The 26,341-nt window shown below is 33.9% G+C and overlaps 1 protein-coding gene and 1 pseudogene across 2 annotated transcripts in view; one reads left to right on the top strand and one right to left on the bottom strand.

The window, feature by feature from the left end:
• Positions 1-26,341, bottom strand: part of LOC138704968 (collagen and calcium-binding EGF domain-containing protein 1-like) — a 181,526-nt gene that overhangs the window by 46,385 nt on the left and 108,800 nt on the right. For both annotated transcript variants that reach the window (XM_069833449.1, XM_069833450.1), the window contains exon 7: positions 12,594-12,712. In XM_069833449.1, coding sequence (XP_069689550.1) covers positions 12,594-12,712 — 119 coding nt within the window. The remainder of the gene's footprint in view (positions 1-12,593; positions 12,713-26,341) is intronic.
• LOC138704367 (piggyBac transposable element-derived protein 3-like) lies at positions 19,756-21,514 on the top strand (annotated as a pseudogene).

The following is a 26,341-nucleotide window of genomic DNA, read 5'->3' on the forward strand; positions in this document are numbered from 1 at the left end:
AACGCTAAAGAATGATACAATGTAAATGATAGCTTGAATATTATTTATAACGCTAAAGAATGACAACACAATATAAATAACTTGAATATTATTTATAACGCTAAAGAATGATAACACAATATAAATGATAATGGAATATTATTTGTAACGCTAAAGAATGATGACACAATAAGAATGATAACTTGAATATTATTCATAACGCTAAAGAAAGATACCGGTAACACAATATAAATGATAATTGGAATATAATTTATAACTCCAAAGAATAATAACACAATATAAATGATAACTTGAATATTGTTTATAACGCTAAAGAATGATAATACAGGGACATCATTTTATTTTTACTTCGATTTTTATTGTACCTGAGTTTTTGAATGTACTTCACTCCCATCCCCTTTACTAGTAAACTTCCTACCGTAATACACACAGAACCAAATATGCAGTCAAAGTCGCCTAGTAAACAGTACTGAGTTGGTGAGTATAGTACATTCCATAAATATGTTCGCATTTTCCAGTGACGAAAGAGCTTTCAATATTGAATTATATTTTCGCACAGGTACTGTCGTCCGTTTGCCTACGTCGCACAGTGTGCAATAACGCAAATCTAGCTGGACAAAATTCATAACTTCTCTGCATTCCAACGGATTGTTATGAAACTTTGTTCAGACCTTATAGATAGCACATCTTCTTTGTGTACACACTCTGACTACGATTGTATAAAAGGAACTACCCCTTTATATGGGGTGGTTTTAGACAAAAATAGTAACTTCTCTCCTATCTAACAGATTTTTATGAAAAATTATACGGAACTTACAGGTAGGATATATTTTTTGTGTATGAACTATATTTACAGTTCCAAAAGAGGAAGTACCCTTTTACAGGGGGTGCATTTACAAAAGATTAACCTCTCTCCTATAGAGATGGGTAAAAATAGCTGGAACAGTTTTTTTGAAACTGTTTCACAATTGAAACTGTTTCGATACGAAAAGGTTTCGTGAAATAACCTGTTTCAACTGTTCCAAAGGGTGTTACACTGCTCCAGTGATCACTTCAACGTTCCACATGGTTCCAGGAGATAAACAGTTCAATTTCTAAACAGTTTTCCTCTTTTTTGTTGTCTTCAAAGGCCATGTGTAGCGCTATCATTGACCTCCTATCGAAATAGATATAATATTATCCATGTTCCACACGGCCTTCGTGCAACGGTAGTCCATGTAGGATCGCGCAATTTAACAGCTTCGTTAGTTACAGTCGAAACTGTTTCTTAAAACGAACAGTTTATTCCATATCTACTCTCCTACATAACAGATTTTATGAAACTTTGCACAGGAGTTACAGGTAACATATTTTTTATACACATTCTGATTACATCTGTATGCTACCTGTAGGCCTAGTAATTGTACAAGTTGCATAAAAATATATTATATAGGAGGAAAGTTGTTAATTTTGTCTAAATGCATCATTATAAAGGGGCAGTTCCTCTTATAAAACATAATCAGACTTTGTAGACAAAAAAAAAATATATATATATATTCCACCTGAAACTTCTGTATAAAGTTTCATAAAAATCTGTTAGATAAGAGAGAATTTATTGATTTTGTTTAAATGCATCCGTAAAAGTACTTTAACTTATGGAACCGTAAATATAGTTTGTGTACAAAAAATATATGCTACCTGTAACTTCTGTACAATGTAACAATCATTTAGATAGGAAAGAAGTTATTAATTCTTTCTAAATGCCTCCGCTATAAAGGGGTAGTTTTTCTTGTGCAAACGTAATCAGAATTTGTACACAAATCATATGTACCACCTGTAAGTCATATACAAAGCTTCATAACAATGCGTTAGACTACAGAGAAGTTATTAATTTTATCCAACTAATGATTTGCGTTCTGATTCACTGTGCGTTTGTTAAGGCTAGATAAAAATGTTCCAATGCATTTTTAAACTGATATTCCATATCACGTGAATAATACTGTATTGTAGGTCTAAAACACTCTCACAGTGATTAAAAACTTCCTTCGTCAATGATTCTTTTCTGCTGTTAAGCCAAACATGGAACAGTTACCGTATGCCCCATCACTGAAAAAAATTAATTACTGATAAATGCGCAAGAACGCGCAAACTTTAAAGCAAGGATTCAACACTCTAAATAACGCTGTATTAAATGGTAAAAGAATTGTTGTAACCGGACGTGACCGGCTATACTAAAATTCACATTATATATGGAGAACTTTAAAAACGTAAGTCTTTCAATTATAATATTTAAACTCTACTGTAAGAAGGAAAATACTTTATAAACTTGTAATTGAAGTTACATTAGTAAGAACGTATGTACCTATATGAACAAATTACATGTTTCACAACACAATACATCACTAACAATTCGCCCTTTTTCACCCACATAGTAAGCCTCTCTCTGCGACTGAACCGGAGCTAGAAGTGTTAGGAAGAACTCAAAGTTTATATCCTCATAAATATAGTTTTCCGCTGATAAATCAGTAAAAGCTATTATTCACAAAGTTCTTCAAATATTAAAGAACACGAATTCATATTCACCTAAGCATAACTAAACAAGTCGAAATTTGATTTTTGTCCACCTAGATCGGGAAAATTGCACACTGTGCATCACATCCCGGTTTCCCTCACCCGCTTCTGCTCGCCCCTCTGTAAAGGCTAATGTCTCTTTTCTGAAAACATTAATTTCTGTTGGGAATTGGACGTCTGCGTAATATTATACAACTGTTTAAAATAACTTACATAAAAAAGGTCGTTAATTAAGTAACTATCATGTGATTTCCCCTCTTTCTACGACCATGCGACAAAACCACTTGAACGGAGAGTAGATAGCATGTCTGAGTAATTTATTTTATCTTTTCGGAACGAGCAGAAGTGAAGATTGAATTTACAGTAGGCCTACGTAAGGTACTCTTTTATAGAGTCGGTACAGAATTATTTCAACATGAGTTACTAGTACGAAGGACGAAACTGGTAATTGGAATTCGGTACAGTAATCTATAGTGCGATAATATGTACAAAAGAACTGAAGCCTGTATCGAAATGAACGGCCACCATTTTCAAAAATGTGTTTAAATATCCATATTATTATTATTATTATTATTATTATTATTATTATTATTATTATTATTATTATTATTATTATTATTATTATTATTATATTTTTTCAATTTAATTTCATTCTCTATATTGTACGCTAATGTGCTGTAGACAGTATAGTATATACTGCATAATGAATAGGTCTGAATGGATAGCTCAGTTCATGAGTAAAAACACTTATTGTTAATACTAGTACTGTATTTTGATTAAACAAAAACCTAATGAAAATTATCAAACTCAAAATCGCGATATTTCCTAATTTACGTAAATGAATGAACTACGTTTCTTCACTCCTATACCTAGTAAAGTGATTTGTTTGTATTTTACGCCAGTATCATCGAACTTCAGTCGTGGAAGGGGGTATCAAACGGTGTTTCAGGTTCTCAACCGTTAATCCAAAGGTATAGCCAGGTTAATATTAGAAATGTTGGTAAAATAGTCCCTGTAGACTATAAACTATAACTAGAATGTCAACGAGAAGAGAAAACTGAAAATTTAAGGAATTTCAAGGCATATAATTTTTTTTTTCAAAACAGAAAATGTTTACTTATTTTTTTTAAATTTCATTGTATCTATGTTATGAGACTTGACTTGCAATGTACAACGAATATCTTGTGCAAATTTTCAAATGAAAATGGTTTCCTACTGTCCGCTAACAAATCTTCACGAATAAATAATATTTTTACAACCTCGAAATTGTCGCAATAATAAAAGCAGGCATCGATCCTGGTCTCCCATTTTGTCAGAGAAATAGACGGTTGCATTCAATAAGATCCAATTACACAAAGAGAATCGAGGTCTGAAGCTGCTGATCACTTACAATATTTCATTGTTATAGCTACGGTAACAAAAGAAAACCACTCTTGGTCCTTCTCTCGCCGTGTTTCACTCACACTTTAAAATGTTGGCAACAAATTGGTTTTCCCTAATTCCACATCCAGTTGTTTCAAATGAGACGCCTAGCCACCCCTATCTGTACCTGTGTGAAAACAATAGACAAATATTTGTCGTAACTCGTTACAGTTTAGTGTCGGTTCCATTTTGCACATCTCACAGAATAAGATGGGAAGAAAATATTAAAATTTTATCAGAGGCTGTCCTTCTTCCTGGCAGTTTTGAATCGCATTGTCAGTGAAGACTGATGAAAAGGAAGTGGAAGCGGTAGACATTCCAAATCCTCTCGCAACGAAGCCCCAAATGACTGTCTCAGCTAGTTTTGACAATGCCCGATTTCTCAGGTCCTTATTCTTGTAATAATTATTGTCAAACACGTTCCACAAACAACTTTCGAATTCATATGCTTCAATAAATCTCTTCATCTCCTCCCACTCCATTGTTTCCTTTAATTATAATTATAATTGCAAATGTTTTCTTAATATTGTAGTTGTAATCCTTAGTAGAGGGGAAGAGAAGGCCTGATGACCTTATCTCAACCAGGTTAAATAAATATATACTAAACTATTATTTCTTGGCAGCCATTTCCACTGCTTCTGTCGCGAGAGTTAATGAAAAAGTTCAACTCAGTTGAATAATTTAGAATGGCTATAATGAGAGTTGACAGCATATGCGAGTTCTCTGTCCAGAGTGTTTACACGGCGAGAACAGTTTTCAAGGACGCTCTATTTAGTCTCTCTATTTAGATATTAGAGTCAACGAGATACGTACTCTCAAAACCGTTTACACGGTTATACTCAGCTATAATCTCTAGCTCTCTTCTCTAAACTCTCGCCTTGTAAACCTAGCATTTCGCTTCAGTTACCTATCATCGTATCACAATCTCTTCACAAGAATGCAAAATAGCCGCATACTAGCCATACCAACACATAAGATATCATCGTATTCGTCATCATAATATATACTGTACAATCTCGCTATCGCGTTTGTGGAATACCCACCCAGTGACATCAGAGACTGTCGGAATTAAACAGTATTCAAAAATAAATTTAATAAGCATATTCTTACTGAGAAGAGTACAATGCAGTAAACTGAGTATTCTAACTTTATTGTAAATGTTTCGAAATTGTTTCATTTCCATTAAAATCTGTACAAACTTACTTATTCAAATCCGTCTGCGTCCAATAACGTTCATCCATCGTCGTCTCTACACATTTAATATTTCGATAATAAAACCTGTACTATGCCAACATTCCGTTTCGGTATAAAGTATTTTGTGGAACAGCAGAATTAAACAAAAGAGAAATTCTGTAATATTTATCACAGTACGAAGTCCAAACGAGTAGTAACTTACCCTGGAATACTACCTGTGTATAAGTAGGCAGATTGCATTCTAATAAAATATTATAATTTCTACATGTTTGTATGTCAGCATTTAATACTCGTCTAGCTATAAAATAGTGTTCAATTTTTTAAGTATGAACGAAGTGAATAATATCTTAAAGATAGAAGATGTGAAAACGTTCGCAGCTTTTATTGTATCGGTATTTCAACGTATACTCGCGCGTTTGGGTATTGTCGTGCGACGTCATCAACAATGGCCGACAGACACGACAAGACGGATCGTTGCCTTAGAAACACTATGGTTTGCTATTTTCCAAGAAAATGTCATAAATGTTGCGAACTGCGCTTAGAGTTTTAAAAAGAGAATCTGCGTTTGCGAGATAGGTTATAGCCTATAGCCTAGTAATAACAGATGCTCAACCTTTTACCGTCTCTTCCGCACAATAGAAACAGGACGGGGTGGTTTCCTAGTGGAGTCTGGCTAATTAAGGTACAGGTAATGCGTAGAGATCTTATGCCTTGAGTCTTTCTTTGCCAACATTTTCTAGCTCTGAGTTTTAAAAAACTCTCTTGGAGAAAAGAAAAGAAACAATGTCTGACACTCCATTCTTGAGGTTATGTGTCTGCTCTCTCATTCATTTTACGGTAGGTCATAGGCCTAATTGACATTTTAGGATAACATTGCGATGATAAGCTCAAGGAGTCGTTTAGTTATTCTTTGACACAATTGATATCCCTGGTATCTCATAAAGTGAAAGTTTTTCATACCTCCGTCAGGGACGAAAAAACAACACAACGCGCGAATTAGTTTTGGCTTGTCCTTCGTAATACGAGTATCGGTATTGTATTCGGTTGTGAACTTGTGATTGTGAGAACCGTTTGCGAGTGTTCATTTGAGAAAAATGAATTGTGTGTGTGCAATATATTGAAAGAGAGAAGGGCCGATTTCGTCTACAAGCAGATGAATTAAGGTAAGTCAAGTGCTCGGGTAACTTTTGTTAAAAATTCCCAGTTACGGAAATATACGAATAAACAAATAAAAAATAAATACTAATGCTCGAGGCCTTGAAAATTTGCCATTTCAGCCTAGATCCCTCCTCAATTTCAAAACCATGTGCCCGGAATGCTCTCTTTGCTCCTCTTTGTTATAGTCGTTGCTCACAGGTAGCTAGTAAATCGAGAGATCGAGGTGCGAATGTAAATTTAAATAAATATTTTCTGTCCTCTTTAAAATATAATTATAGTTCCCTTGACTTTCATATGTAGCTAAATATTTTGTAATAAAATATATATTGATTTTAGCCTAAATCTAAGAACATATTTTCTGTCCTCTTTCTTTTCTTTTTTTTTTTTTTTTCCGAACAATGTCTTTCTTTTTGAAGCTTCGTGACCTCTTTCTTATCGATGTGAATCTGTTCACCCTACCAAAGTTGCAGCATAAAATAAGCACTTATGACGTAAAAATTCCAGGTATATTATCTATAATATAAAAATGTGACATAACAAACGTAAATAGTTTTCTCATAGTTTATTCTGGAGCTAAAGTCTATACCTAGAATGACAACCAGAAGAGAAACCTGTGAAAATTTAAGAAATTTCAAGGCATATAAATTTTATTCAAAACAGAAAATATTAATTTATTTTCACAAACTTTCATTGTGTCTATATAATGAGACCTGAGTTGCAATGTACTGTGAATATCGTGTGAACATTTTCAAATGATAATGATTTCCTACTGTCAGCTAACAAACCTTCACTGTTGTCAAAGAATCAATCATATTATTGCCATGTACCGAAGTGCAGCTGTCAAAAAAAAAAAAAAAAAAAAAAAAAAAAGTGGCCGCACTCGTGAACAGCGAATATTTTCTAAGTCCACTTCGGATCACGGTAATGTTACACGATGCAATGCGCTTGTAGAAGCAGTTTCAGAAATATGGAGTTATTCGATGTCTGCATCTCGTAGAGCAAAGGTAGAGAGCTCGCTTAATGATTGGAATGATTCGAGTTCGAGTCTTATACAAGTTATCATTTTATTTTGTTACCGTTCGTTAGGAACATAAATAATATTCAAGTCATTATTTGTATTCTGTTATCGTTCTTTAGCGATATAAATAATATTCGAGTTATTATTTATATTTTGTTACTTTTTTAGTGACATAAATAATATTCAATTTATCATTTATATTGTGTTATTCTTTAGCGATATAAATAATATTTCAGTTATGACTTTATATTGTAATTGTTCGTTAGCGATAAGTATAAATTAATAATATTTAAGTTATCATTTGTATTATGTTATCATACTTTAGCGTTATAAATAATAGTCCAGTTATCATTTAAATTGTGTTATCATTCTTTAGCGTTATAAATAATATTCAAGTTATCATTTATATTGTGTTATCATTCTTTAGCGTTATAAATAATAATTCAGTTATTATTTTATTTTGTAATCGTTCGTTAGCGATAAGTATAAATTAATAATATTCAAGTTATAATTTATATTGTGTTATAATTTATATTATTTATCTAGTATATTCTTTGAAGTGTCCCAAGCCCACACCTAAACTCATAAAGTATCGTGACTTGAAACGTATTGATGAAACCCAACTACTTGAAGACGCAATAAAGATTCCCTGGGACTCAATATGGACCTTACATACTGTTGACGAGAAACTTGTTAAACTAAATGAGTATATTATAAATTTATATGACAAGCATGCTCCTATCAAATCTAAACGCGTAAAAAGAACACCAGCACCATGGATGACTGCTGACATACGTAGTATGATTACGGACAGAAACACTGCATACAAAACGTTTAAACATGACAAGACAGAAATCTCTTATAATTATTATAAACTCTTACGTAACAGAACTACTCAAGCCATTAGAAACGCAAAACTGAGACATTTTCATAACATCTTGAAGGGGGGAGCTGACCCTTCCGAACTGTGGAGAAACTTACGGATAATTGGCTTAGGAAATCCCAGGACTCAGGTAGACAGTGTGCCAGTTTCTCTTGACGAACTAAATGACCATTTTGCAACGGTACAGTCAATAACCTTGGATACGGTTGACAAACAGCAGACAGTTAACGAATTACAAATGACTCCAATTCCGGATAGAGAAATATTTTTCTTCACTTATGTCACAGAAACTGAAGTGAGAGCGGCAATAAAACGTATTACTTCTAAAGCTGAAGGTGTGGATAATATTAGTATAATATTATTGAAGAAAATATTGGACATAATACTGCCGACATTAACACATATATTCAACGCCTCACTCATAACTTCTACCTACCCGAACCTCTGGAAGAAAGCCTTTATCCGTCCGATCCCTAAAATTAAAACCCCATTATGTGCAAATGATTTCCGTCCAATTAGTATCCTACCTGCCCTATCAAAAGCTCTGGAACGTATTGTTCACAAACAACTAATGAACTATCTAACCGAACATGCCTTACTGGACGAATACCAATCCGGGTTCAGAAATGGACATAGTACGACTACAGCACTACTAAAAGTGAATGAGGATATACGTGAAGCCACAGATGAACGTAAATTAACATTACTGACATTACTTGACTTCAGTAAGGCATTTGATACAGTTGACACGGACCTTCTATTATGTAAATTAAGACTTCTGCATCTTTCTGAAAGTTCTGTTACTTGGTTTGAATCCTACCTTCGCGAACGTCAACAATGTGTCATTGCATGCGATTATTCTTCAAGATGGTGTGTCGTGAAATCTGGAATTCAACAAGGATCAGTTCTCGGACCTTTACTCTTCATGATTTATATTAATGACGTGACTAAAATGATAAAACACTGCAAATACCATATGTATGCTGACGACTTGCAAATTTATTTGCATTTCCACCCTGATGAGACTAGTGACGCAGTAAATAAAATAAACGAAGACTTAAATTCGATTTCACTGTGGTCACACAAATTTGGATTAAGGTTAAATCCAGAGAAATCGCAAGCAATCGTAATGGGACATAATCGTCTACGAAGTACTCTTGATAGTGGTACTATACCACATATAACATTGAATGGGATTATTGTTAAATACAGTGAAACAGTTAAAAATCTTGGCATTTTTATGGATAGCGATCTAAATTGGAACACCCAAGTAACACACACTTGCAAAAAAATATTTTTTCAACTTCACTCTTTGTTTCATATGAAAGAATGTCTACCACTTAGTCTAAAAAAGAATCTTATTCAGACGCTTGTAATGCCCCATTTTGATTATTGCGATTCCTTACTAACTAATGTAAGTTCACTCTTAGCTGAGAGACTACAACGTGTTCATAATGTGTGCATACGATTCATCTGCAATACTCGTAAATTTGACCATATAACACCTTCCCTCCAGTTACTTTCATGGGTGCGTCTGAAGGAACGAAGAACAATACATTCACTGTCTCTTCTATTTAGAATCATGCATACTTCTACTCCGAATTATCTCTTATCGCGCTTTCAATTTCTTACAACTCTTCGAAACCGACATCAAGCACTTCTTTCTATCCCTCATCATAGAACGTCTCTATACTCATCCTCGTACACTGTAGAAATACCTCGTCTCTGGAATTCGCTACCTAATGATGTCAGGGACTGCCGGACTTTATCACAATTCAAAATTAAATTGGAAAATTTTGTCTTGTTTAATGCTTTTTAGATATTGCTAGAAGTGTCGATTTGTGTTTTTTTTTACTCCAGATTAAAATCGCAAGTTTCTTGTTTATGTTAGTTAATTAGGATACAATTAATTATACTTAATCACTCATTTAAAGTTTGTGTGACTGCAACCTGTGTATATTTTTGTGTGACTTTACTTCGTTTATAGTGTTTTTTTTTTCCTTTTTATTTCTGTTATTGTATTTGTATTCCTGGTGTTGTGGAAGAGAAGGCCTGATGGCCTTAACTACACCAGAATAAATAAATAAATAAATAAATAAATAAATAAATAAATAAATCATTCTTTAGCGTTATAAATAATATTACAATTATCTTTTATATTTTGTTAACATTCTTTAGCGTTATAAATAATATTCAAATTATAATGTTTTATCATTCTTTAGCGTAATAAATAATATTCCAGTTATCATTTATATTTTGTTACAACTCTATAGAGTTACAAATAATATTCCAGTTATCATTTATATTGTGTTATCATTGTTTGGCGTTATAAATAATATTCCACTTATCATTTATATTGTGTTATCATTCTTTAGATTTATAAATAATATTCCAGTTATCATTTATATTGTTTTATAATTCTTTAGCATTATAAACAATATTCCAGTTATCATTTATATAGTGTTATAATTTTCTAGCGTTATACATATTATTTCAGTTATCATTTATACTTTATTATTAATCTTTAGCAATATAAATAATATTCTAGCTATTATTTATATTGTGTTATCAATCTTTAAATTTATCAATAATGTTCCAGTTATGATTTATATTGTGTTATTATTCTTCAGCGTTATAAATAATATTCCAGTTATCATTTATATAATGCTATCCTTTTTAGCGTTATAAATACTATTTCAGTTAATATTTATATTTTGTTTTTATTCTTTAGCGTTATAAATAATAAACCGGGACAATTTTGCGTCCCGTAAAATTTTTCTGGGGCACCGGAACAAGGCACTGAAGACTGGGACTGCTGCATGTTCATGAGAAAATAACAGCAATATTGGATATTGAATCCTTGATTGATGGATAGGCCTATTTATCTCAGTTACAGCCGTGCGGTGAAATACCTTTTCTTCGGAATCTGATCATCGTAACCGAAGTGTGATTGGCACAGGTATAGGTATTTCTCAAGTTTAATTTTTGTATTATAGTATGATAATATGAACGTTTCATGCACTCATAAAGAATTTCTCCATCTCGAAGTCATTCAATGCCATTCAGTCAAATTTTACTGTATTAAGCAGATGTATAGCTTTACTATGCTGCATATCGTCGTTGTTGCTGCAATAACTCCAATGTGACATATTTATCGATTTTCAGATTTTTGGTCTATTAAATAACTTAAATAGTGATACAGCAAATAATAAAATCTCCTATATGTAATTATATTTATTTGTTTCGATAGTGTAAGAATTCACAGTCTCCTGAGTTCGGCTGCCATGGGATGAATAAATGTGTTTTTTCTTCCTACTGAAAAAATGTATATTTTGCACATAGGAGTTATTGCAGGAACAACGACGATATTTTTAAGTAGAACTAACTACAGATGCCTCAAACTAGGAAGCTGCCTGGAGAGGGGAAGTGGTAGAGCTAACGGAGGGGGCCCACCTAGGCTCCGATATCCAGGTATAGTCATATTATCTGAAAAGTTGACCTCTTGACAATGTATTCAAGATGTACCCTCCCTATGCAGCCTTCTCAACTGTTATTAGAACTGAGCTGTACCGTTCTAGTCCTCAGTACACAGCAGTAGGCGGACAGTGGTAGGGGAGAAGTGTTCTATGCGCCTGCGCGAACGAGACAGCTTGCTAGTTTGAGGCATCTGTACCTGTGGATTCGACCACCTGTCAACGCGTCACATTCTCTAATACAAAATGTATAGATCATTCGTTATCTCGGGGAAACAAATGAATGCGTGCGCCGTAGCTCAGAGGAAGAACCTTATTGTGGAGGTAAGCGAGCTAGCTAGCTGCAAGTGGAAGCATACCGATGGGGGGAAGCTTCTCTGTACACTTTCTTCTTCCCCTTACGCGCAGGTTTCGCGAGATAGCGAATGACCTATTCATTTCTGTAGTTACGTACTTCAATGTTAAGATCATTTCTTTTTTCTCTTCATTTAAGTCAAGAGTACTCGTTGTTGTGCGGCGTTTGTTTAAGTGTTTATTTTATGTCATGTTGAGTGCGTTAATAATTTTCGGTTCTAGAGGGAGAATGTTTTCAGGTTAGTAGTAGAATTTAGTTGCGTAGTGTATTTCGCAACGGCTTAGACTTACATTGCAACGTCACATTCCTCCCGGGGAAGTCCTTTTCTATAGATTACTGTAGTTATGTCACAAATTATATTACAGTAGTAAACAGCCCGCTGAGATCTTACTTGCTTTTCATGAAAAGTCAAAATCTGATGCCTATCGCCTTCGTAAACAGTTCATTCATATTGTTTAATATTTACATTCGCTTACTATGATACAGAATGAAATTAACACATGCCATATTGTGTTTCATGACTGTCATATTTGTATTTACCACTGGTCCTCGTTTGCAACGACAAAAGCCAGGTCCTTCATTAATCTGGGGAGTAATATAAGAATCCAACAGACTGTAAGTAAAATCTGTTTCTCCAGTTGCAGACCTTCCTTCGGGACCTGAAATAATATAAGATAATGTCATTATTGTAATTTACTAGTCGTAAAAGCAAGAATAATGAACATGTTATGCGTATAGAGACCTCTCTTTTTTATTGAAATATGTATTATTAATCGGTAGCAATAGCAGAAGAAATTACTTGCCAAAGAACGGATGGAAGAGACCAGTTTGAACAGAAAATAATGTTAAGTGCCGGCACTCAAACATATCGAGGGCATCATGCCAGAAGAGTGTATCGACAAAACTGCAAGTTTACATTAGAACCATATAAATATGGAATGATTTTTTCTATCCTTGTCTACACAACAAGATAGGCCTACTTTCTTTGATTCTTCTCATGCCCATTGGAATAATTAAACGTTTGTATTCAAACATTAATAGGTTCTGTTAAAATATTTCAAAAACGCAAAATTTTTTTATACGCCCTCGATATGAAGTATGCCTTGGTATGGTTCAAGGGTGATGGCTGCACAGGCGCACACACATTTAGGCGCTGATACGGGATCATTGTTATCTCCAAATACCAATTTGGATGAGCAATGAAGACAATTTTTTTCCTGGAGCCTAATATCAAAGACAACGTTTTTCTACATGTCGCAAACTTACGACTCGGAAGCTTTATGCCCGTTTCAAATAAATCCATGTTAAGTATGTATTTTATCACCCTTTAAAATGTATCTTTTCTCCATAATCTTATTTTTCTCATGCAGTGTTAAAGCACAAAGGTACCGGGGATGTAACCGAAAGGTAATTAATTCGACTCATGATTGGAGGCTGTTCTTGAGTGTTGGTTCGAATCTTGCTGGGGCAGATTACCTGATTGGCTGTTTCCCCTAATTATAAGGCTGTTGAAAAATAATTTCATGGCGAATATCCAGTCTTATCTCCCCAAAATACCATTTTGCTATTGCAGATCCCACCGATAGTAGACAACATGGGCAAATAGCATAGAAAGATCTCCAACTCAATGTATACGTTCGAGAGACTATTGAAGTTTATAAGCGAATGTTGTAGTCAATAGTGGAAAAAATTGGAACTACATCTCATATTACACAGCCCGATCAATATCATAGCCAGTGGTCGTCAGCATTCGCTGAAATGGATATCGGATAGGGAGTGTATCGGAACATGCACCGTAGTGCAGAAGAGAGAGGGAGAAAGCTGCCTTAGCTGGTGTGGGCGATCAAGGGGAGTAGAGTCAGAAGCTATAGACAGGATGCTATTAGCCGCACCGTTTAATATTATCTTGTCGTAGCTCCTATGATAGTCAGTCATTCGTGCTGTAATTTTTAGGATCCATAGATATAAATGTCTAAGGAAAGCATAGAAAGCTATTCAAAATCAAAATCTTCTTTGGAAAGCGAGAAAAAAAATACTAACTTCGAAGTGATCTGTTCAAAATAGACATTGATACCTTCAAAAGATGGTAAGCGGAAAACTTTTTTATTTCTCACTTTAGATGGGGGAGTCAAGGAAACGTTTAGAAAGTATGAATATTAGTTTTAAATCTTTACTAATTTCCGTGTCACGGCAAGTTAAACAAAGGAGTACTTTCGCCTGGCGGACTTCCGTATGCAGAGTGACCAAACTTTTGTCTATTAAAACTGCGGATTCTCATAGAAATCGTCGCTGTGATTTCAAATTTGTTTTCGAAATGTTTCCATTGCTTAAAGTTTTCGAGTTAATCGTGAGTTTTTTAATTTAATGAAAATAGTTCTACTACATAAATAACATTTATGCTGATTAAACACTAGTATGGCATACTCTGAAATTCAGAAAAATGAAAAGAATATCAATAAGTTGGTAATGCATATTTGGCAATAAAAAATTAGTTCTAGTTGCATAAGCTATTATACGAAGTGCACACGAAGTTGAGTTTCTTCTGCATTTACATACTCGTACATTGATTTTTGCGTCTCTACTGCAGAGTTACGAGCTAGTCACCAACAATGGTTGGAATACAGTTACTAGATATCTATTACGGTTTTGTCAACGGCGATTTATTTTAGCCACAGATATAGAGAACTTAGACTGGCAATGCTCGTATTTTCTTATTGGTACGAGTGAAGTTTGCTGCTACAACTCCACACCATCTTATCCCACTATCGAATGTATGTAGTGCTAATGGTAATACGTGTTTGTCTTGGAATTCTATCGCATTTTATGCATTTTATAAGTATTAAATGTAGTTACTTATATAATGGTGAATACTTGCGTTGTATTTGGATGCAATTTTTCATATTCACGCAGGAAGAAACAAGAAAAAGGTGTTTCTATACATGCGTAAGTACAAGTTCAAAATACACTCACAAAACATAACTTATTATGTATCTTATATCATCCAGTATTTACTTCTCTGTTATTTCATTAAATGTAACATTTAGAGTATATATATATATATATATATATATATATATATAATGGGCAAATAAATATATAGGTTATTTTCTTCAAAATTAATTTGCGATGTCTTTAAAATTTGATTGCTGATTGTTAATGTTTTTAATGAAAACACTCACTTTTAATGCCGGAATTATAGATTTCCAACATGTGGAGAAAGGCGAGAATTATGGACCAGGGCCGTAAGAAGCGAGAACTGGCAACCAATTGCTACACCTGGTGTATGTTCTCAACATTTTCGCCCAGAAGATATGGATCTTAACAGGACAAACAAGAAGGTTAAGGGAAGGAGCAATTCCAACAGTATTTCCTTCCTACCCTTCCTATTTCAAAAAAAAAAAAAAAAAAAAAAAAAAAATCACTTTCATCACGCAAACCACCTTCTCGAAATAATACAGCAGACACTGAACTAGAAGCGAAGGAAGTTTCAGAGCCAGCAACCAATGTAAGTTGTGCAGAAAATTTAGAATGTATTGGTGATAGTGGTGGACAACTGACGCCTAGAAAAAGAAAACTTGTTGCAGTGTTACATGAAAAAAAAGAACAATTATGTAGATCAACAGAAAGTGCGGCGACAAAATGCAAAGGTTATTAGTGACAGAGAAATAATAGATTCTCTGGTGCAAAATAAATTAATTCGTGATAATGCGGCAGAAATGTTGAAGAATTCACTTCCTTCGGATATGTGCTATTTAATTGCGAAGGTATCTGAGTTGCCATGTCCGAGAACCATACGTTCTTGGTCATGAAAATTGATTGTGAGCCTGGTTTACGTAAACAGAGCTTCAGTACTATTGAAAAGAAAGTAGCAGACAGTGAGAGAAATGGTGTAATTCCAATTGTCTGTCCTTCCATTGATGATATGTTCCTGAAAGAACGAGTAGAATCAGTGGCTACTCGTGATATTTTTTGTTTGTAGGATATGAGATTAACGACTGATGACTAAGACAGAAGCTAATAATAATAATAATAATAATAATAATAATAATAATAATAATAGAGCATGCGCAATTAATTTCTTGCTATAGTTAAATTCTTCTAAATGATGAAAAAATACAACTTCAGATATTCTTTCGGCAGTCCTGTCATCTGAAATTCCTGTTAATTCTTATGTTTTATTAGAGCTTCTTTTATTTATTTTTATGTAACTTTGGTTTTATTTATTTTATTTTTATGTTATAACATTTTAAATTATTTTATTATTTCGTTTATTCTATTCTTTTAAAATGACCAATGAACTGCATTTAAGGAGGTTACAAGGGTACTTGAAAATTCGTATTGCAGTCCCTGACAGGGTTTCCACACCACCACCCAGAAAGAAGGGTCGTAGTATTAGGATTAGGATGTGACATCCTCAAACGCGGTTAAAGGCAAGCCATACCCCGCCCTCCGCACTCACCCCTGTCAATAACTTCACTGGTAGAAAAACCCTTTGCTGTAAGATATTTGGATGGTTCCTCGGAAAGTATTCCTACGTTCTGAGATGTGCAGTGGCGACAACTCACGACAGAAAGTGGAAGTTTGAAGAAAATTATTTCATCGGGATGCATTAAAAATAAAATCTGCAATTAAAGTGTTTTCTATCCTCAGAAGCACGAAATTAAATTGTAGGATCCTCCTTATACCCTCCATGGAGGAATCGCCACTGAGTAGAATACACAGCGAATAAAATTATAGGCTATGTATATCTAGGTACAGAAATAAACAGTGACAACTTACCCACAGTGACAATGTGCTATTATGTGTACTGCCATAAATGATAGCTGGAAAATTCCTTGTGAATATTTTTTATAGACTCTCTGTCAGATGGAGAAAGGGAGAGTTTGATTTTAGAGTGTATTGAAAAACTGTCTGACATTAATCTAACTGTATCTGCTGTAATATTTGATGAAGCAAGTAGTAATGTATGTATGGCACAGACTTTAGGTGGAGTATGATTGCTTAAAAACTACTTTCTCTCATCCTAAACAATCTGGAACTTCAATTGCTGTTCTGTTAGATGCATGCCATATGATTAAGCTGGTACGCAGTTGTTTAGCAGGAAAAAATATTATTTTCACTGCGGGGGGGGGGGGGCTGTTTTAAAACTCGTGGAAGTCAGAACTCCACTTACTCCATGGAATAAGAGAGTTTTTACATTCCAAGCTTAATTTCCCGGCAGGTCGTAACACTATCGCTCAACTAGCTGAGTAAAATGATACAATACAGTATTCAGAATGTCACAAAAATCTATGAAATCCATGTAAGGAAGACTATTAAAGGCACAATATCGAGTCGAATAACTTCCAGAAACCCAATACAGATGCATCATTCCTCAGTCAACTAAAGTACAATTTATTCAGCATTGCCATTGATGGACGAAAGCACAAGGACTTTCAAAATTTAATGCAGTTTATTTCTGAGTAAAGTAGGATGAATTACCAAACTCTGAATCTAGATGCACAGGAAGAACATGAGAGTGAGAGAAAAAAACAATATGTAACATGAATGAGACTGTGTTAACATTTTAATATTGTTTGTGGTTTTATTTGTGTATTTTGATGTGCTTTATGGTAATTTGTGATTTTCTTTCTCATATATTTGAAATTTAAAAAAAATGTAGCAATGTTAATCTTAATAATAAACTTCCATTTTCTCGTATATTCCAATGTTTCATAAGGGAATTGTGGTATACTTATCTTTTTTTCTTCACATGTCTCATATTCATTCACTTTTCTTAATTCATACACTGTGGAAGTCAGAAAACCACTATTTCCAGCACTGTTTATTTCAAATTTTAGCGCAATATAATGTAAAAATTTAGGTTTTGAAGTATTTAATTGATAAGGAATGTAATTTTACACGATATTAATAGATAAATGTATAACATTTAACGTTAGTAAGAGAAATAATAACATAAAATTTACACTGTCACACGTTAAAAGTGTTAAAATTGTTTAAAAAGGTATTTACCTTCGACAGACGGCCCGTTTCGACGCTATTTGTCGTCGTCTTCAGTGTCTCTTGAACGAGAACTTTAATCAATGAAGAAATAATAAGTTTTTTCTCTCTCCTGTAAAATTTCGTTTATTGGAGTTGGGGAGTTTTTGATTTCCCTGTCTCAATTGTTAAAGCATTAACAAATATGTTCCATCTTAAAATTAAAGTGTTTATTTTAGCTTTAAAGTCTCCGGTTTTATGTATAATTACAGTGCAAAATACCATGTGTCTCACACTTGTGGCAGCCTACATGAACTACTAGGCAGTAGTTTTTAAGATATCAAATCGATCACCTTCGACATACTCATCTCAGTAAATATTTCGCCATTTTCCAGTGTGTATGTAAATTTTTTACCTCAGCAATTGAAGTGTCTAGTTGTCTGTTCAGTCAGGTAAGAAAAATGTGATTTATTTCAGGTCAAATACATATTCATTTACTACAAATTACCGTAATTAGAAGCACCTAACTTGTCTTAGGAAGTTTACTACGACTGTTACATTATAGGAAGTAATTTGGGGCAGAGTGAGACACTACTAAATTGCTATCTCATTGTGGACCACATTAATACGGTAAAATTATGTATAATTATGTATTTGATGTTTCAGAAACGGCTAAAAATCGTAAAATTAAAATATATAAAGGGTCCTTGACAATCCAAAGTGTGAAATGTACTGTAAAACGAGTTCTAGAAAAAAACATCAGCATTTATAGGGCAGCAGTTAGAGGTGATTGTCATTCCAGACACAGGCATGCTATCTTAAGGAAATTCCCATAAGAACAAGAGCTGGAAAGGAGACAGAGAAATAATTAAAACAGAAAAAGAAGAATGTAATGAAGAAGAAAAAAAGCTTCACAGAAGATATCTGATCTCTCTCAAGAGATAGATGTAGCAAATTCTGACCATTCATCTTCTGGAAGTGACTTCGAAATTGAACATTCTCAATCACCAATAGACAACAACCCAAGAAGCAGATATGAATGACTTTTTTATTGTAAAATTTCAAGTTAATGAGAAAAATGCTCTCACGTAGCACTAAGAATTACAATGTTTCATTTCCAAGGAGAAGTGCTAAAATAGGGAACAGTTTCATTTTTCCCGAAGTGCCAGATGAAGCATTGGTTAATAAAACTGAAATTACAATGATTTTGCCAAAGCCACCAACTTGTGGTCAGACAAAAAGGCAGCATCGAGTTTGCTGGTAACATACAATGACTCCCTCACACATAAACTGACTATGTAGCCTATATATATTGATCTCATGTTTGTAGAAGTCATATATATGTCACTTCTTTGATATAATATTTATATCAATCCATCAGAAAATAGTGTCTCATTGTGGAACTGTCACTGCCTAAAGGTCCATGGTCCACTACGAGATATTTTGCCACTTTGTACAAATCAGCTTGTAATCTGAAAATCATTATCATTAGCACAAATTTTTAAGATAAATTATAAACTGTAATAATACTCGAACATTGTTCACAGATAAATGTCAATATCCACTGCAAACATTAATGTAAAAAAATTAATAAATTTTCCTGTCTCAAGGTGGACCACTCTCCCCTACTGTCTGCATGGTATATGTTCAAGGGAAAACATAACCTCATTTTAATTTCTACATTTTATTGTTAGTATAAACGCTTAGTGTTTTGAAATTTCTAAATGTATATTTGTGTAACTATTTATTGTGTCCTTTTTCATAGGGATAGGACCAAGTCAAATTATGGATCTGATTGTTGAGGGCGACCGTTCCAAACTCGAAGAGTTTATTTTATGTTTTATGTTCATTCATATACAATGCATATACTGTAGGCCTATATATCATACTATATAGGCCATGTATTTTCGTTCAGAAAAAGATGACGGAGTTGAGAATAAAAGTAGTGCAGATAATGTAGAACCAACAGAAGAGAATGATACAGATGATGCAGATTCAAGAGAAGATAATGGTGCAGAATCAGGAGCTGATGCTGAGAATGGTCAACAACCAGAGAATGAATCTTTGGCAGGCGATGAATATGAATGGATGAATCTGACATCAAAAAACAAAATTCAGTGGCGACGCAGGTAATATTCCAAAAAACCTTCCCAATCTGGGAAGATAATAATGGTAGAGAAGACATTTTGGACTTACCTTATCCAATAGCATAGTTTTCAAGATACATTCCTATTTCAATGTTTGAAAAGTTTGTAGAGATGACAAAAATTTATGCGAACCAACTTGGAGAATGCAGGTATGTGGCAACCAATTTGAATGAACTTACTACTCTCTTTGGGTTACACATAATAGCTAGTAGTCTAAGATTCCCCTGTTTAAGAATGTATTGGGACACAGCATTAGGAGTAAACATTTTTACAGACAATATGTCAGTCAATAGGTTCTTCAAACTCAGGAAGTTTCTCCATTGTGTCAACATATTAGATAAACCAGAAGATTCAACAGACAGATTCTGGAAGATTAGACCTTTATATGATTCACTGAGAACTAGGTGTAAGGAACTTGTAGAACATGAAGTATGTATTGATGAACAAATTAGTCCTTTCAAAGGCCAGCTTGATTTAAAACAATACATGAAAGGAAAACCCAATCCTTGGGGAATCAAATTATTCTTATTGTGTGGGAAAAGTGGGCTTGCTTATGATTTTATACTTTATCAGGGTGCCACTACAGAAATAAAACAGTCACTGAAGAATAAATTCGACCTTGTAGCTCCTGGTGTACTTCATTTATGTGATTGACTTTCAGCTGAAGGTCACTAATTGTATTTCGATAATTATTTTTCTACTTAGCCTATAATATTTTTGAAGCGCTAAAATTGAAAGGGGTTTCAGCACCTGGTACCATAAGGTTGAACAGGTTTGGGAACCCACCTCTAATATCTGACAAAAAAAAAACCATCGGGGTTCATGTGATCAGGTCTGCCCCCGTGATGGTAATGTGGTGGTCACAAAATGGCAAGATAATAGGCCTGTACTTATGGCATCCAACTTTGTAGGTGTTGGACAAACAGACAAGGTATGAAGGTGGGACGACAGAAACAAAAAGTATATTGATGTGTCAAGACCAAAGGTAGTGAAATTGTATAACCAATCAATAGGTGGAGTGGATAAGCTTGATTTCCTCATTAGTCTCTACAGGATATTCATGAAAACTCGAAAATGGACATTGAACTAATTTTTTATGCTGTGGATTTAGCGGCATGTAACAGCTGGCTTGAGTATCAAGCAGATGCAGAAAAGTGGCGTATTCATAAGAACAAGACTTTGGATCTCCTCCATTTTAGAATGAGGGTTGGAGAAAGCTCTTATAAAGCAAGGGAAGGAGATACCTACAAAAAGAGGCCGTCATTCGAACATCAACCCGAAAGAACCTCAAACTACAAAAATCCTGAAAACAGAGGTAAGGGTGAGGTGAGGTGAGGTGAGGTGAGGTGAGATTCGATCCTGTAAACTATTTGCCAGTACACAGTGAGGCAACTTTTCCAGGTAGATGCAAAAAAAAAAGCAACTGTATAGGAAAGTCACGTTGGCGATGCCAGAAATGCAACATATATCTTTGCCTGAATAAAGATACAAATTGCTTTACTGACTTTCACGGCAAAAATGATTGAGATGGTTTTTAGAATTAGTTGATTTCAATTATAAATCAGATTTTAAAATAAGTTTTGGCTCTATGTGAACAAACAATGTAAAATATGTACACATTTGTAGTAAACAGAATTTTGGTAACGTTGAGTAATTTTGTCTACATTTGTGCACACCCTATATCTCCGAAAACAACAAACCTACCTTCTTTTAACTTTATACAAATATCTTTAGTATTACAAAATTATCACTGGAAAAAATGGGATTTTTCCCTCCATCAGAAAAAAGTCGTTAGTGAAACGGTTACTAAAATAAAGAACTTATGTGTACACTTGAGCTATTCCTAGAAAGAAAGCTTAAAAGAATAACCTAAGCAAAATTGTCATGTACGTATGATAAGAAGCCCTAGTAAATATACTGAAGAAAATGTTAATATTCATAGATTTTTTAATGCGACTGCAACATTGCCTATAAAATGAACGAGTATGATTCGGATGATTTTATTAAATTGTTTTCCCAGTCTCTACACGTTGCGTAAGATATAAGCTATACCATAAGATATAGAATTAAAGCAGGCCCTAACTGTAGCAAACAAGCTTTACCTCCAAGCTTGTAACTTAAGTAAAACATGACTAAACACGCTTTCAGTAATTTTTTGTTACAGTAGTGTATAATTATCGAAATGTGAACGGGAGGCCAACAGCCGGCTGGTCTGTCTGGGCCCTTTAAGGGCTGTGGCATCACAGATTATTATTATTATTATTATTATTATTATTAGTAGTAGTAGTAGTAGTAGTAGTAGTAGTAATAGTAGTAGTAGTAGTAGTAGTAGTGTATAATTGAGCATCCACGTGCAATAATGGGGTAAGTAGTTACGAAATACGTTCATACTGTCTCCATTATTGCACGTGGGTGCTCAATTATGTTCTTTCATGTCCTTTCAGTCAAAATACTAACAACAATACGGCCTACCCGAGAGTTCTGCAGAATTTTGGATGCGAGTGTCGAAATATAATTTAAATATTTTATTCCTATTAGTTTTTCACTGGGTTTGAAAGGGAATTGGAGCATACTGGTTTTATCCGTATTTAGTTTACGTCCGTTACTAGTGAATCATTTATTTGGTTTATCGTTTGTCTTCGAAATAGGCCTACTTTTTACAAGCTACAGCACATCGTCTTCTTCTATAAGCAGTAAGGAAGGACACAAGAATTTGTCGTGAACACAAAAAGCTATGCTCGGAGGGGCAATTTGTCTCATTTCATATATATTACCCACTGTTTTACCAGTTCCTTTTTTCTTTTTTTAAGTATCTGGAAGAAAAGAAAAATACTGTAGTACACACGGTATGTATGCCGGGCTTTGTTACACATTTACGCATGGAAAAATATGCTGCTAATTAACAAAACTATGGACTTAACTTCTTAAATTGGACCTGAAATATGATACATCAGTTGTGTTTTTCCCTTTTGATATTGCAGTTATATGCAGCACACACAACAGGCATGTTTTTTTTATATCTTTTTTCGTAGCTCTACCTCCGTATACACAACGTTGTAAGCAGACTAATTTTTACAACGTTAGGCGCCAAGTCCCTACAGTCTTCGCTGCGTAGAACGAGGAAACCGGGGCAAATTGAACGCTGCGCTTCCCACCTTGTTGTTGGAGAGCAGACGCATCATAGCAGTACGTAAATCACGCAATTTAACGCTGTGATGATCTAAAATTAACAGATTATGGCCATTTTCGACGTTTAACGTTAAATTAGGACGAAATAAATATTCAAATTTCATTGATATGCGTCAGAGCATTAAAGGAAAGAAAATATGTACGCAGCAATTTATAGAAAACATGCTCATATGTCCATAAATAGGCCTACACATTATAGAATATATAATTTTACGATAATGAGCAAATTGTTAGATTTCAGAGAATGTAAATTGATATTAACATACATTACATTAGAAAACATCCTCATATGTCCATAAATAGGCCTACACATTATAGAATATATAATTTTACGATAATGAGCAAATTGTTAGATTTCAGAGAATGTAAATTGATATTAACATACATTACATTAGAAAACATCCTCATATGTCCATAAATAGGCCTACACATTATAGAATATATAATTTTACGATAATGAGCAAATTGTTAGGTTTCAGAGAATGGATATTGATATTAACATACATTACTTTTAGATCACAAAACATAAATAGAGGCACCTTCATTACGCAAGTTCTTAATGTAATCAAATTATAAAGTGAAATAAATATGTGATAATTAGTAGCCTACAGACCTGAATAATTTCAAGGGAAAAATTGTTCCGGGGCCGGGTATCGATCCCGGGACCTCTGGTTGAACGTAGCAGAGGTCCCGGGATCGATACCCGGCTCCGGAACAATTTTTTCCTTGAAATTATTCAAATCTGCTTTAGAGGGAGCTTTACCTGAAAGACTAGATTTGCATAGTACAGACCTGTTGTTAAGCTTTAGAGAATCGAAAATTATATTACCGGCACTTCTAAACCACGGAACATAAATAATCTGGCAAAATATAATGCGCAAAAGTAGCCAAATTACATTGAATTCATTCTTCGATTAATAAAGGGAATGCTATCAATTATAAAATGTACCGATACCTAACATATTGCAAACAATAGGTAACGTGAAGACCTAAAAAATAAACATACTCACTTTATGCAAAATAAAAAAAAACACATACTTATTATGAGTGGATTTCTTTACATACTGTATTGTTACTTTAAATAAATATATTATCATAGCTTGCGGAGTGATGGTATATAATTTTTATGCACATAGGCTATGTAATATCAGTAAGATGGCATTCCTTGCTTTTTTAATAAGATATATCTCGCAAAATATAAAAGAGGTATTTATAAGTGAACCCTGAATCATAAGTTCACAAAGAAGGCTTAGCTATTATAGCCATTTACTCATTTATTTATTTATTTATTTATTTATTTATTTATTTATTTATTTATTTATTTACTTACTTACTCATTTATTTATTTATTTATTATCTGTATATTTATTTATTCATATATGGATTTTTAATGCAAGTTTATCATCTTGCAGATAAATTAATTTACATTATAAAAACAAAAAGTTATTTTTCCACTAATTGTGTTTAACATCTGATGTGTAGATCTAAATAATTCACTCAGTGGGATTTCTCTACAGTCTGATATACCTGTACTAACAATTAAATATTCTATATTATCGAAAACTACTGATTGATTTTTAATGATATTGATATTGTAACAACAGAGATAATGTTATATCGTACCTTTTGCAAATGGCTTGAAAAATTAAACAGGGACGATACATCATCCTTCAAAATTTTATTACCATTACTTTACCAAAAAATGTGTGTCTTTAAAATGAGACGAACACAATTTTACATAATGTGAAGGCACAAATTTGTCTCTTATTATAGCAACAAGGCCCCTTAGAAAATAGCTTGGGCTTCTTCAAAGGGAACCTGTAAAGACAGATTGTTACCTAATTATAAACTTTTTCAACTATGGTATCTAAGATATACGTATGTTATAGTTTCAATTAGCCTCCAGAATTCAATTTTAATATTTTAAAGCGTGTGTACTTTACTTCCGAAAGAAATGCCTGACCTCTAAGCTACGTGTTATTGCACTTATACGCCGCACAGCACATCACCATTTTACACTGTTTACAAAGCACGTCATTTCATATCAACTATAATAACATTTACAAAACAAAAATTCATAATATTATCACATCAATTTACATTACTTTCACAGTGTTCACTAAAAACATCCGAGAGAAAACATAGGACAAGTATAATACTATCGTGTTTACCACTCTGTTTCTACCAGTAATATGGCGGCGTAAACTTGCACAGACTGGTTTCAATTTTGGACAGAACATCAGCGCTCTGTGTGAGTCTAGTACAGACATGCTCATTCTCTGACTTCCGATTACGTTCTGTAATCACAACCTTCCAATGTAGAGCGTGCTGCTCCTCGTTCGAAGCTCGACGGATGACTGCGGAAGGCAGTTCAAGTACTTAGTAAGCACACGAACAGTGCGGGACAACGACACAGTTAAAACGTTCTGTAGGCAAATGATCATTCCGTAAAATGTGGGAGGAAGACTATTTTTGTTGGGCGTTCGGTGAAAATGTAAAGTGCTTACTATGTTGTAAGGTACTGTCAGGAATACTACTGAGCAACATAAAACGACGTTACTATAGGCTTTGCGACCCAGAACATACCGAAGTGACAGGGAAGCTGTTTTCTGTAATATTTATTCATATATCAATATTATTATTATTATTATTATTATTATTATTATTATTATTATTATTATTATTATTATTATTATTATTATTTTGCTGACTGTATTCCAACAGAAATACATATTTTGATAAAATAATTTTTCAGGGGTGCAACGTGCACTACAACATCAAGAACTGAAAGCACTTCATGAAAGGCCAAACATTGAAGAGAGTCGAACAATTCAGAGTCTATGTTTAGGAGCAAGTTATGTAGTATGTTGGGGAATTAGCTAAGGCACTAAAACCCTTCACGGATGGTGAACTTGTAAAGAGATATATGGTGCCTGAACAAAATATAGTTAATTATATCTCTGTAGCCTATTG

Source organism: Periplaneta americana, chromosome 8 (assembly GCF_040183065.1).
Source record: "Periplaneta americana isolate PAMFEO1 chromosome 8, P.americana_PAMFEO1_priV1, whole genome shotgun sequence".
NCBI classification, from domain to species: domain Eukaryota; kingdom Metazoa; phylum Arthropoda; class Insecta; order Blattodea; family Blattidae; genus Periplaneta; species Periplaneta americana.